Raw genomic sequence first — 14,158 nt, 5'->3', positions numbered from 1 at the left:
CGAACAGGTCTGTGAGAGCCGGAATTCTTACTGGTTGGTAGGTGATCAAATACTTATGTCATGCAATAAAATGCAAATTAATTACTTAAAAATCATACAATGTGATTTTCTGGATTTTTGTTTTAGATTCCGTCTCTCACAGTTGAAGTGTACCTATGATAAAAATTACAGACCTCTACATGCTTTGTAAGTAGGAAAACCTGCAAAATCGGCAGTGTATCAAATACTTGTTCTCCCCACTGTACATGAAACACAATAGGGTTCTTCCTGGAACCAAAAAGGGTTATTCAAAGGGTTCTCCTATCGGGACAGAAGAAGAACCGTTTTAGGTTCTAGATAAAACCTTTTTTTCAAAGCGTGTATAGGCTCTAGGCCAATATGCACAAAGATGTCAACAAAATAAATCTCATAATTCTGCATCCTATTTTGACAGGTTGCACATCAAAATATCAATCATATCATATCAAATCAAATCAAATGTTATTTGTCACATGCGCCGAATACAACAGTTGTCACCTTACAGTGACTTACTTACAAGCCCTTAACCAACAATACAGTAAAGAAAAATAAGTCTTGAGCAAAAAATAGATCAGCATAATATTTTAATTCAAATAACAAATAATTAAAGAGCAGCAGTAAAATAACAGTAATGAGGCTATATATACAGGGGGTACCGGTACAGACTCAATGTGTGGGGGCACAGGTTAGTTTAGGTAATTGAGGTAATATGTACATGTAGGTAGAGTTAAAGTGACTATGCATAGATACTAAATAGAGAATAGCAGCAGCGTAAAAGAGGGGGCGGGGGGGGGACAATGCAAATAGTCTGAGTAGCCATTTGATTAGCTGTTCAGGAGTCCTATGGCTTGGGGATAGAAGAGAAGCTGTTAAGAAGCCTTTTGGACCTAGACTCCGGCACTGCTTGCCATGCGGTAGCAGAGAGAACAGTCCATGACTAGGGTGGCTGGAGTCTTTGACAATTTTTAGGGCCTTCCTCTGACACCACTTGGTATAGAGGTCCTGAATTGCAGGAATCTTGGCCCCAGTGACGTACTGGGCCATACGCACTACCCTCTGTAGTGCCTTTGCGGTCAGAGGCCGAGCAGTTGCCATACCAGGCAGTGATGCAACCAGTCAGGATGCTCTCGATGGTGCAGCTGTATAACTTTTTGAGGATCTGAGGACCCATGCAAAATCTTTTCAGTCTCCTGAGGGGGAATAGACATTGTCGTGCCCTCTTCACGACTGTCTTGGTGTGTTTGGACCATGATAGTTTGTTGGTGATGTGGACACCAAGGAACTTGAAGCTCTCAACCTGCTCCACTACAGCCCGGCCAATGAGAATGGGGGCGTGCTTGGTCCTCCTTTTCCTATAGTCCACAATCATCTCCTTGTCTTGATCACGTGTCTTGATCACGTTGAGGGAGAGGTTGTTATCCTGGCACCTACTCCCTATAGGCTGTCTCATCTTTGTTGTTGATCAAGCATACCACTGTTGTGTCGTCGGAAAACTTAATGATGGTGTTGGAGTCGTGCCTGGCCATGCAGTCATGAGTGAACAGGGAGTACAGGAGGGGACTGAGCATGCACCCCTGATGGGCCCCCGTGTTGAGGATCAGTTTGGCAGATGTGTTGTTACCCACCCTTACCACCTGGGGGCGGCCCATCAGGAAGTCCAGGATCCAGTTGCAGAGGGAAGTGTTTAGTCCCAGGGTCCTTAGCTAAGTGATGAGCTTTGAGGGCACTATCGTGTTGACCGCTGAGCTGTAGTCAATGAATAGCATTCTCACATAGGTATTCCTTTTGTCCAGGTGGGAAAGGGCAGTATGGAGTGCAATAGAGATTGCATCAACTGTGGATCTGTTGGTGCGGTATGCAAATTGGAGAGGGTCTAAGGTTTCAGGGATAATGGTGTTGATGTGAGCCATGACCAGCCTTTCAAAGCACTTCATGGCTACAGACGTGAGTGCTACGGGTTGGTAGTCATTTAGGCAGGTTACCTTAGTGTTCCTGGACACAGCGACTATGGTGGTCTGCTTGAAACATGTTGGTATTACAGGCTCAGTCAGGGACAGGTTGAAAATGTCAGTGAAGACACTTGCCAGTTGGTCAGCGCATGCTCGGAGTACACGTTCTGGTAATCCGTCTGGCCTTGTGAATGTTGACCTGTTTAATGGTCTTACTCACATGTTACTTGCCTCGAAGCGAACATAGAAGTTATTTAGCTCGTCTGGTAGGCTCGTGTCACTCTCTGCTGTGCTTCCCTTTGTACTCTGTAATAGTTTGCCAGCCCTGCCACATCCAACGAGCTTCGGAGCCGATGTAGTACAATTCAATCTTAGTCCTGTATTGATGCTTTGCCTGTTTGATGGTTCGTCGGAGGGCATAACGGGATTCTTATAAGCGTCCGGGTTAGAGTCCTGCTCCGTGAAAGCGGCAGCTCTACCCTTTAGCTCAGCGCGGATGTTGCCTGTAATCCATGGCGTCTGGTTGGGGTACGTACGTACAGTCACTGTTGGGACGACGTCATCAATGCACTTATTGATGAAGCCAGTGACTGATGTGCTGTACTCCTCAATGCCATCGGAAGAATCCCGGAACATATTCCAGTCTGTGCTAGCAAAACAGTCCTGTAGCTTAGCATCTACGTCATCTGACCACTTCCGTTTTGGTGCTTTCTGCTTTAGTTTTTGCTTGTAAGGAGGAATCAGGAGGATAGAATTATAGTCAGATTTGCCAAATGGAGGGTGAGGGAGAGCTTTGTACACGTCTCTTTGTGTGGAGTAAAGGTGGTCTAGAGTTTTTTTCCCCTCTGGTTGCACATGTAACATGCTGGTAAAAATGAGGTAAAACGGATTAAAAGTCCCCGGCCACTAGGAGCGCCGCCTCTAGATGAGCGTTTTCCTGTTTGCTTATGGCTGTATACAGCTCATTGAGTATGGTCTTAGTGCCAGCATCGGTTTGTGGAAATCATGCATTTCCTGGATATGTTAGATGAAATAGCTTACTGTTTTAATCATCGGCTACCATCTCAGTTGTTTTACTTGGCACTGACAAAAAAAAAATCCAGAGCCCTGCAGCTAATGTAAGTTAACTGTCCATTTATTTTTGGGGGATTATCGTTGTATTTGTTGTTATCAAGCAAAATAGTTACATTTATCGCGATAGGACTTTTTGTCCATATCACCCAGCTCTGGCACCTCCACAAACATGTACTCCTTTGTCCTGATAATGATCTCTCTCTTCCTGTGCAGATGCAATCCAGTCATACTTCGGAGGCACCATGGCGTTTTACTTCAGCTTTCTGCAATTCTACACCTGGGCCCTGGTTCCCCCTGCCTTCCTGGGCCTGGTCCTGACCTTTCTGGTGCCTGGAGGTGGTGGGGTGGTGAAGGAGCAGGCCGTGGAGGGGGTGATGGAGGAGGACGACGATGGCCCCTCGGTCAGTGGTCACATGGTACAGGCTGTATTCAGCATGCTGTGGTCCACGCTGTTCATCGAGTTCTGGAAGCGCCGGAGCTCCTCCCTCTCCCACCGCTGGGGCACACGGCACCTGACCGAGCGTTTCGCCGAGCCCCGCCCCGGCTTCCACGGCACCCTGGGGCTCAACCCTGTGACAGGTCGTCTGGAGCCCCTGTTCCCGGAGTGGCAGAGACAGCTGCGTGTAGGACTGGTGTCGTTGCCCCTAGTGGGGCTGTTCCTGGGACTGGTGGTGCTGGGGATGACAGGATTCTACCACGGAGAGGCCCTGGTACAGGGCTTCCATCAGGACAGCGGCTCCCTGTTCTCTGGAGCTCTGCTCTACCTGCCCTCCATAGCCCACACAGTCTACACCACCATATTAAAGAATGTGTACCACGCTGTGGCCATGCAACTCACCAAGTGGGGTGAGAGAGGGCACTGGGCAATGGGGAGGGAGATGAGTTAGATAGGGAAGAGATGATAGAAGGGGTTAGAGAAGAGGGAGAGACAATAAGTGTGAGGTTGATTAATAATTGCAGTAGGGGTTAGAATGTTTGGGAACACAGAGCTAAGTTCACCAAAGAGCAGATTCATAGAATAATAGAGAATACAATTGGATGCAAGGTGTCACAGTTTGTGTGCGAGTCCACTGAAAATCAGTCTGATTTCCCCTCATAGAAAACCACAGAGAGGAGTCCTCCTTCCAGAACCATCATATCACCAAAGTCCTCCTGGTCAGTCCCAGTCGTCCTCCCACATCTGTCAGTCTATTCTCCTCTTCCTCCCTCTCCTCTGGTCGCCCCTTTCTCTACTGTATATTCTTACTGAATATATACAGTGCCTACAGAAAGTATTCAGACTCCTTCACTTTTTCCACATTTTGTTACGCTACAGCCTTATTCTAAAATGTATGAAATATTTTTTTCCCTCTTCAGTCTACACCCAATACCAATGACAAAGCAAAAACAGGTTTTTAGAATTAAAAAAACAGAAATATCACATTTACATAAGTATTCAGACCCTTTACTCAGTACTTTGTTGAAGCACCTTTGGCAGCGATTACAGCCTGGCGTCTTCTTGGGTACAACGCTACAAGCTTGGCAAACCTATATTTGGGGAGTTTCTCCCATTCTTTTCTACAGATCCTCTCAGACTCTGTCAGGTTGGATGGGGAGCGTCGCTGCTCAGCTATTTTCAGGTCACTCCAGAGATGTTCGATCGAGTTCAAGTCCAGGCTCTGGCTGGGCCACTCAAGGACATTCAGAGACTTGTCCTGAAACCACTCCTGCGTTGTCTTGGCTGTGTGCTTCGGGTCATTGTCCTGTTGGAACGTTAATCTTCACCCCAGTCTGAGGTCCTGAGCACTCTGGAGCAGGTTTTCATCAAGGATCTCTCTGTACTTTGCTCTGTTAATTTTCCCTCCATCCTGACTAGTCTCCCAGTCCCTGCAATTGAAAAACATCCCCACAACATGACGCTGCCACCCCCATGCTTCACTGTAGGGATGGTGTCAGGTTTCCTCCAGACATGATGCTTGGCAATCAGGCAAAATAGTTCAATCTTGGTTTCATCAGACCTGAGAATCTTGCTTCTCATGGTCTGAGAGTCTTTAGGTGCCTTTTGGCAAACTCCAAGCGGGCTGTCATGTGCATTTTACTGGGAAGTGGCTTCCGTCTAGTCACTCTACCATAAAGGCCTGATTGGTGTAGTGCTGCAGAGATGGTTGTCCTTCTGAAAGGTTCTCTCATCTCCACAGAGGAACTCTTGAGCTCTATCAAAGTGACCATTGGGTTCTTGGTCACCTCCCTGACCAAGGCCCTTTCCCCGAAATGCTCAGTTTGGCCGGGAGGCCAGCTCTAGGAAGAGTCTTGGTGGTTCCAAACCTCTTCCATTTAAGAATGATGGAGGCCACTGTGTTCTTGGTGACCTTCAATGCTGCAGACATTTTTTGGTACCCTTCCCCAGATCTTTGCCTCGACACAATGCTGTCTTGGAGTTTTACAGACAATTCCTTCGACCTCGTGGCTTGGTTTTTGCTCTGACATGCACTGTCAACTGTGGGACCTTATATAGACAGGTGTGTGCCTTTCCACATCATGTCCAATCAATTGAATTTACCACAGGTGTACTCCAATCAAGTTGTAGAAACATCTCACGGATGATCAATGGAAACAGGATGCACCTGATCACAATTTCGAGTCTCATAGCAAAGGGTCATAGCAAAATTAATTGTATTTTTTATTTATTTTTTATTTGTAATACATTTGCAAAAATGTTTAAAAAAAATGTTTTTGCTTTGTCATTATGAGGTATTGTGTGTAGATTGATGAGGATATTTTTTATGTAATCCATTTTAGAATAAGGCTGTAAAGTAACAAAATATGGAAAAAGTCAAGGGATCTGAATACTTTCCGAAAGGCATTAAATGTATTCTGATACAGGTAGGTGTACACTCGCATAACACAGTTTCTGTGGAACCCTGCAAGGTCTGTGTTGCAGGTTGCAAGGATTTAAACTGCTGGCTGGTGGCAATAATGTAATTGCTTGTTTAGTAATTAAAGTTGGAAATTCAAACATTGCAGATTGTACAACAGCATACTAATCAACAACCAATTGATTAAAAATAAAAATACTACTGTGCTGTATAGCCTTACTGAACCTGCATGACATGAGCTGTCCTTGCACTCTCTTCCAGCTTGGATAGAAAGTTGTTGTGAATAAAACTAGTCTATTAATGCCAAATAATACTGTCAAATAATATGCCAAAATCTCCCTTTCTCATTTTCAGTTTACTTTCTTCAACAACTTTGCTGTGCTCTTCCACATTGCCTTTTACAAACAGGACCTACCACTGCTACGCAAGGTAAGAGATTTCAGCTGGGCAGCACTGTTTGTCTATGGCCGGAGGAAAAGTTATACAATGTGGAAATACCTCATTTTAAAGGGTAGATCTAAAATATATGTTTTCTTGCACTCTGCAACAGAACAGATCACGTTCTCTCTGTGCACTGTGTGTAGTAATTGATCCCAGACAGTGTGTGTGTATGTGTGTATACAGTATGCAACTATTTATGTTTGTTTTATCGAATTGTGCACACAGAAGCTTGCCTCTCTCCTAATTTTGAACCAGCTGGTGAACCAGTGTACAGAGGTGGTGGTGCCGTTTATAGTCGACCACTTCCTTAGTGCTGCCCATAAGAAAGAGCAGGAGGACGACCTAGAGGTGGACAAACTCAGAGCCCAGAGAAGTCTTCCCCCTTTTCCAGTAAGTGTTTGTTTTGTTTTTCTCTATTTCTCTTCATTGTGCTCTTATCTGCCTTGGTTTCATTGCATCTGTGCCTTAGGGGGTAGAATCAGGGTTGGGTGTATTTGTGTAACGGTTCTCATATGCTTGGCTAACAAAGGACACAATGCTGTTTACATTTTTAACAACATGACTACAGAGGAGCACTCATCTCATTAACTCCGTCTGATGGCCATACACGTGTACAGTAACATAACAATGTTCCATAACAGTTTGGGAGCACGTACCTGCAGACACACACACTTTAGAGCAACTGCAAATCCGTCATGAAATCTGAGTGACATGAAATAAAAAAACATTTACTCTTCACAGGGTGACTAACCTCATTAGCAAGGAAAGTACAGGACAGACGCTAGCTAACCTTTAGCGTACAGCAACGTGCTAACTTTGTAAAATGTCAATAAAATTGTAAATACAGGACACAACTGTAACACTATCACATAACATAGGGATTATAAAACAGTATCGTTTTCAGCATAACAGACATTAGATATCATGTTATAAGTGAAAACACTGTGTGCAGCATGGATCACGATACATACCTCCATCAAAGTTGAGCAACTCTTTGGTTGGATCCTGCGTGATCATAGGCACATATAGTGGGGAGAAGTATTTGATACACTGCCGATTTTGCAGGTTTTCCTACTTACAAAGCATGTAGAGGTCTGTCATTTTTTTATCATAGGTACACTTCAACTGTGAGAGACGGAATCTAAAACAAAAATCCAGAAAATCACATTGTATGATTTCTAAGTAATTAATTTTCATTTTATTGCATGACATAAGTATTTGATCACCTACCAACCAGTAAGAATTCCGGCTCTCACAGACCTGTTAGTTTTTCTTTAAGAAGCCCTCCTGTTCTCCACTCATTACCTGTATTAACTGCACCTGTTTGAACTCGTTACCTGTATAAAAGACACCTGTCCACACACTCAATCAAACAGACTCCAACCTCTCCACAATGGCCAAGACCAGAGAGCTGTGTAAGGACATCAGGGATAAAATTGTAGACCTGCACAAGGCTGGGATGGGCTACAGGACAATAGGCAAGCAGCTTGGTGAGAAGGCAACAGCTGTTGGCGCAATTATTAGAAAATGGAAGAAGTTGAAGATGATGGTCAATCACCCTCGGTCTGGGGCTCCATGCAAGATCTCACCTCGTGGGGCATCAATGATCATGAGGAAGGTGAGGGATCAGCCCAGAACTAAACGTCAGGACCTGGTCAATGACCTGAAGAGAGCTGGGACCACAGTCTCAAAGAAAACCATTAGTAACACACTACGCCGTCATGGATTAAAATCCTGCAGCGCACGCAAGGTCCCCCTGCTCAAGCCAGCGCATGTCCAGGCCCGTCTGAAGTTTGCCAATGACCATCTGGATGATCCAGAGGAGGAATGGGAGAAGGTCATGTGGTCTGATGAGACTAAACTCCACTCGCCGTGTTTGGAGGAAGAACCGTGAAGCATGGAGGTGGAAACATCATTCTTTGGGGATGCTTTTCTGCAAAGGGGACAGGACGACTGCACCGTATTGAGGGGAGGATGGATGGGGCCATGTATCGCGAGATCTTGGCCAACAACCTCCTTCCCTCAGTAAGAGCATTGCAGATGGGTCGTGGCTGGGTCTTCCAGCATGACAACGACCCGAAACACACAGCCAGGGCAACTAAGGAGTGGCTCCGTAAGAAGCTTCTCAAGGTCCTGGAGTGGCCTAGCCAGTCTCCAGACCTGAACCCAATAGAAAATCTTTGGAGGGAGCTGAAAGTCTGTATTGCCCAGCGACAGCCCCGAAACCTGAAGGATCTGGAGAAGGTCTGTATGGAGGAGTGGGCCAAAATCCCTGCTGCAGTGTGTGCAAACCTGGTCAAGAACTACAGGAAACGTATGATCTCTGTAATTGCAAACAAAGGTTTCTGTACCAAATATTAAGTTCTGCTTTTCTGATGTATCAAATACTTATGTCATGCAATAAAATGAAAATTAATTACTCAAAAATCATACAATGTGATTTTCTGGATTTTAGTTTTAGGTTCCGTCTCTCACAGTTGAAGTGTACCTATGATAAAAATTACAGACCTCTACATGCTTTGTAAGTAGGAAAACCTGCAAAATCGGCAGTGTATCAAATACTTCTTCTCCCCACTGTATATACACAGAGATGCAGTTGCACAAATAATACGGCAGGTGGCTCCACAACTACACATAACACTAGCTGCTTAATTATGGCAAAACTCATACAACCAAAGATGTCTATTTCAACCCTGTAACATTTGCATGTCGTATGTTAGGGGTCTCTTTGTTTTGGTGATTATTGCGTCTGTGGCTACGTTTCAGGGCCTGTTTGCAGAGTACATTGAGTTGCTGGTGAAGTTTGGATATTTGAGTCTGTTCTCCTGTGTGTACCCGCTCACCGCCGTCCTCCTGCTTCTCAACAACATCACAGAGATCCCAGGGGATGCCTACAAGATTTGTAAACTGTTCCGCAAGCCATTCTCTGCCCCTGTGTCCAATATGGGGGTGTGGCAGGTCAGGAGGGTTTTGGGCGAGGGAATGTGAGAATTTGAACAAGCAGAGAGGGCATTTTTAATGCAGACAGAAATTAGCTATGCAGATAAATCTGGTAAATAAATAAATGTGAGCAATGTGTAGTGGTTAATGTTATTATCTAATCAGTGCCCATCTATGTCACTATGCACGTGTCTGTATTTGCTCCTGTCCTTGTATGTACCTGTAACCATATTATTGTATGCCTGTGTATGTTTCAGACAGCGTTTGAGGTTCTGGGCTTTGTCTCAGTCATGTCTAACTGCTGGCTGCTGCTGCTGTCCCCTCGCGTCCAGGAGTTCTGTCTGGAGGGAGGGATCAGCGGAAAGAACATCATACTCGTCGCCATCCTGGTCGAGGTACAGTATGAGGGAGGGGAGCTAGGTTTGGGGAGCCTTCCTGGTGGAGGTACAGTATGAGGGAGGGGAGTTAGGTTTGGGGAGCCTTCCTGGTGGAGGTACAGTATGAGGGAGGGGAGTTAGGTTTGGGGAACCTTCCTGGTGGAGGTACAGTATGAGGGAAGGGAGTAAGGTTTGGGGAGCCTTCCTGGTGGAGGTACAGTATCTTGTTCATAACAGTACAGTATATGGTTTATAGCAGTTGTCTTATTCACAGAATGTTACAGTATCATTATCTGCCCAACTGACATAGGTGTATGTGTGTTTGTTTGTCAGCATGTCCTGATTCTGGTCAAGATGATTCTAGCCTTTATGATACCAGCAGAGCCTGACTGGGTCAGAATCAAGAGGGAACAAATCGAGTTTAACTCTATGCAAGCTCTAGGGCAGCAGGTAAGAATGATCTAATCAAGAATAATCACTAATAATATAGAAAATCCCTGCCAGTTACTGGAACAACCTGGCATCTGACAATCAAACATCTCCTTTTGATCCTACAGACGCTATGAAGCCCCTGTGGGAGAGTGAGTGTCCTGTTGCCCTTCAAGTGGTGGTCTGGACTAGGGGGCTCATTAGAATTAGCTGCCATAACGAGGACGGACAGAAGGATATAAAGACACGTCTGTTTGGCCTGTGAACTTAAACCCTGGAACCAGCCAGTCTGAGAAGCTCTCTCAGTTTCTCCCTCTGAAGGACTCCCTCTCCAGGCATAAATACAGTTCAGAAAGGAAACACCAGGTATTCGTTTAACCATTTATTAGAGAATATGAACAATACGTCTTGGCAATAGGCTGTGCTCCGTCAGGGTAGCTCACTGTCAGAGCAAAGCGTCAATAGATAACAACTACAGGCAGTGAGCAAGGTTTACTATACCAATCCACTTGCAGGAAGGAAAACAGAACCAAACAGGTGGAGGTTGGGGTGGTGGTGGGTAGCAAGAAAAACAAATGCATACTAGCAGTAGCAGAAAACGGCAGCAGAGGATGTGTGAGCAGAACCTGGTCAGCTTAAATAGACCGCCATATTAAGTAGGAAGTGTTGTTAGCATCTGGTTGTTGCAGTCTCAGCTGATGCAGAAACTCAGGTTTTCTTTCTGAACCTGCTTTGCTTTATAAGTCTCTCATTTCATGGAAGATATGAGGCGGGGGTCTGGGACTGAAGGCAAACCAAATGAAGAGCTAGAAGCGTTGTTAATTGTGTTAATGCAGTATTGCATCTTCAGCTTAAGGTGTCTGAGATTTCTAAAATACTGGGTAGCTTTGGACTTTGAGTGTGGCACATACTATGCAAGTATCTAATTTGCTCTAATCACACAAGTGCTGTATCATTAAAAAATATATTCTCCACAGTGGTTTACGTACTTTCACCTCATGAGTGTTACATTGTACGCTTCAGACACATTATAAACCTACTAAGATCACATGATACATTTTACTGGAATATTTTACAATGTTAAAACAATGATTAATGATGATCTTGATGTTGGAATATATATTATATTCATATTGTAGCAGGCTCAAGGGTGTGGGGTTTCCATGTCACCAAGTTCAATAACAAAACACGAACCAGTAGCACAACTAGAATTCAAATGGGGAGTTTATTAGTGATTTTTGTACACTGGGGAAAGGGGGGGGGGGGTTCACAAACTATTTCACAGTCCACAAACTGGTCTCGTTGTCCGTTCCGTTCTCCAGGGGTAATCCTAAAACTCAGATCATCAGCCAATCCAGTTCGGTACACAAGGGGGGTAATCAGACAGTCCAGGTCGCAACAGGTAATCACACAGCTAGTGCTCTTTCTTCTCCCCGTGCTCTTTCTTCTCCCCTCTCTGCCCCTGTGTGCAGGACGTTACCTCTTTTATCCCCAAGCACTCCCTGGCTTAATGAACGACAGCCTTGCCTTGTCGGGGCAGGCAGTCCATATAAGGCTCAGGGGTGGAGCCAGTGGGCTGTAAGATATCTCCCCTCAATAACCACTCCCCTCACATCTCCCTGCCGTCTGCGACAATATGTACACTGCCGTTCAAAAGTTTGGGGTCACTTAGAAATGTCCTTGTTTCTGAAAGAAAAGCTATTTTTTTGTCCATTAAAATAGCATCAAATTGATCAGAAATACAGTGTAGACATTGTTACTGTTGTAAATGACTATTGTAGGTGGAAACGGAGGATTTTTTTATGGAATATCTACATAGGCTTACAGAGGCCCATTATCAGCAACCATCACTCCTGTGTTCCAATGGCACGTTGTGTTAGCTAATCCAAGTTTATCATTTTAAAAGGCTAATTGATCATTAGAAAACCCCATTGCAATTATGTTAGCAGAGCTGAAAACGGTTGTTCTGATTAAAGAAGCAATAAAACTGGCCTTCTTTAGACTAGTTGAGTATCTGGAGCATCAGCATTTGTGGGTTCGATTACAGGCTCAAAATCGCCAGAAACAAAGACCTTTCTTCTGAAACTCGTCAGTCTATTCTTGTTCTGAGAAATTACGGCTATTCCATGCGAGAAATTTCCAAGAAACTGAAGATCTGGTATAACGCTGTGTACTACTCCCTTCACAGAACAGCGCAAACTGGCTCTAACCAGAATAGAAAGAGGAGTGGGAGGCTCCGGTGCACAACTGAGCAAGATGACAAGTACATTTGAGCGTCTAGTCTGAGAAACAGACATCTCACAAGTCCTCAACTGGCAGCTTCATTAAATAGTACCCTCAAAACACCAGTCTCAACGTTGACAGTGAAGAGGTGACTCCGGGATGCTGGCCTTCTAGGCAGAGTTCCTCTGTCCAGTGTGTGTTCTTTTACCCATCTTAATCTTTTCTTTTTATTGGCCAGTCTGAGATATGGCTTTTTCTTTGCAACTCTGCCTAGAAGGCCAGCATCCCGGAGTTGCCTCTTCACTGTTGACATTGAGACTGGTGTTTCTTGATGAGGGGAGCAACTCTGGCCATTTTGAAGTCAGAGGGTCAGGGATGAGTTGATGAGGGAAGTGAGGAATGGAAGAAGGTCTCCAGAGATGGTCTAGATAAAGGAGGATGGGATGGGGTTGAGCGGGCAGATTTTCATGTGGCCGGACTTCACTAGTCGCAGGATTTCATCTGGAGAGAGAGGGGAGACAGAAGTCAAGGAGTAAGGTAGTTCTGTGTGAGCGGGACCAGTGTGTGAGCGGGACTCAATATGCTGAGTTTTCTTTTCAAAGTGGTTGACAAAGTTGTCTGCAGAGAAGGAAGAAGGAGAGGGTGGAGGATTAACGAGAGAGTAGAAGGTTGAAAATAGTTTCCTAGGTTAAGAGGCAGAGGCTTGACATTTAGAGTGATAGAAAGTAGGTTTAGCAGCAGATAAAGAGGAAGAGAAGGTAGAGAGGGGGTGAAAGGATGATAGGTCCGGAAGTTAGGTTTCCCTCCATTTTCGCTCAGCTGCCCGCAGCCCTGTTCTGTAAGCTTGCAATGAGTCACTCAGCCATGGAGCAGGAGGGGAGGGCCGAGTCGGCCGGGAGGAAAGCGGATTGTGCGAGTAATAGGATGCGGAAAGGGAGGAGAGTAGAGTCAAAGAGACAGAATCAGGAGACAGGAGCGAGAAGGATTTAGCAGAAGGGATAGATGATAGGATAAAAGAAGAGAAAGTAGTGGGAGAGAGAGAGTGAAGATTGCAACGGCACATGCCCATTGGCGTAGTGACTGAGTGGCCAGAGTTGGAGGAAAGAGAGACACGAAAGGAAACAAAGTAGTGATCAAAGACTTGGAGGGGGGTTGTCTTGAGGTTAGTAGGATAGTTGGAAGGGACTAGGAAATGGTGAGGTCAAAAGAGGCAAGGAGGGGAAAGAGAGTTACCCAAGAAGACTCACAGCTGTAATTGCAACCAAACGTGTTTCTAACATGTATTGACTCAAGAGGGTGAATACTTATCTAATCAAGGTATATTAGTGTTTTATATTTCATTAATCTTAAAATATATAGAACATTTTTCTTCCACTTTGACATGAGAGTATTTTGTGTAGATCGTTGACAAAAAAAGACAATTAAATCCAATTGAATCCCACTATGTAACACAATAAAATGTGATGAAATCCAAGGGAATGGTGTAGACATTCTATAGGCACTGTATATTTATAAACAACTTTGATTCTGTCAAGTGAAACTATATCTTCTAAATTATGCATTTAAATAATTTTCCAAGTCTGTTTACCACAATATAGATTTAAGTTTTATTTTGGAATTGTAAATGTCTATGCAAAAGCAGATATATCTGTAAATAAATACCTGTATAATTCTAATGATCACTTGTCTTATTTGTTTTTGAGCCAACCCATTTTTCTTCTAAACCTACTATTTATATTTTTATAGTCATGTTAATGTACTGAACTGTAGATCATTCTGTTATTCTTTGACTTAGAAATGGCTGGTAATGAACGATTGATGTCATACAGCATACTGTACATATCCTCTAGGA

General features: G+C 44.4%; 1 protein-coding gene across 1 annotated transcript in view; it reads left to right on the top strand.

The window, feature by feature from the left end:
* Nucleotides 1-13,322, top strand: part of LOC139530109 (anoctamin-10-like) — a 31,447-nt gene extending 18,125 nt beyond the window's left edge. Inside the window, exons 6-13 of the mRNA XM_071326210.1 lie at nucleotides 3,255-3,887; nucleotides 4,141-4,196; nucleotides 6,251-6,325; nucleotides 6,563-6,727; nucleotides 9,104-9,295; nucleotides 9,535-9,672; nucleotides 9,988-10,104; nucleotides 10,212-13,322. Coding sequence (XP_071182311.1) covers nucleotides 3,255-3,887; nucleotides 4,141-4,196; nucleotides 6,251-6,325; nucleotides 6,563-6,727; nucleotides 9,104-9,295; nucleotides 9,535-9,672; nucleotides 9,988-10,104; nucleotides 10,212-10,220 — 1,385 coding nt within the window. The 3' untranslated portion in view covers nucleotides 10,221-13,322. The remainder of the gene's footprint in view (nucleotides 1-3,254; nucleotides 3,888-4,140; nucleotides 4,197-6,250; nucleotides 6,326-6,562; nucleotides 6,728-9,103; nucleotides 9,296-9,534; nucleotides 9,673-9,987; nucleotides 10,105-10,211) is intronic.
* Nucleotides 13,323-14,158: the final 836 nt, after the last annotated feature.

The sequence above is a fragment of the Salvelinus alpinus genome, chromosome 9, assembly GCF_045679555.1.
Source record: "Salvelinus alpinus chromosome 9, SLU_Salpinus.1, whole genome shotgun sequence".
NCBI lineage: Eukaryota > Metazoa > Chordata > Actinopteri > Salmoniformes > Salmonidae > Salvelinus > Salvelinus alpinus.
This window is presented reverse-complemented; position numbering and strand designations above follow the sequence as displayed.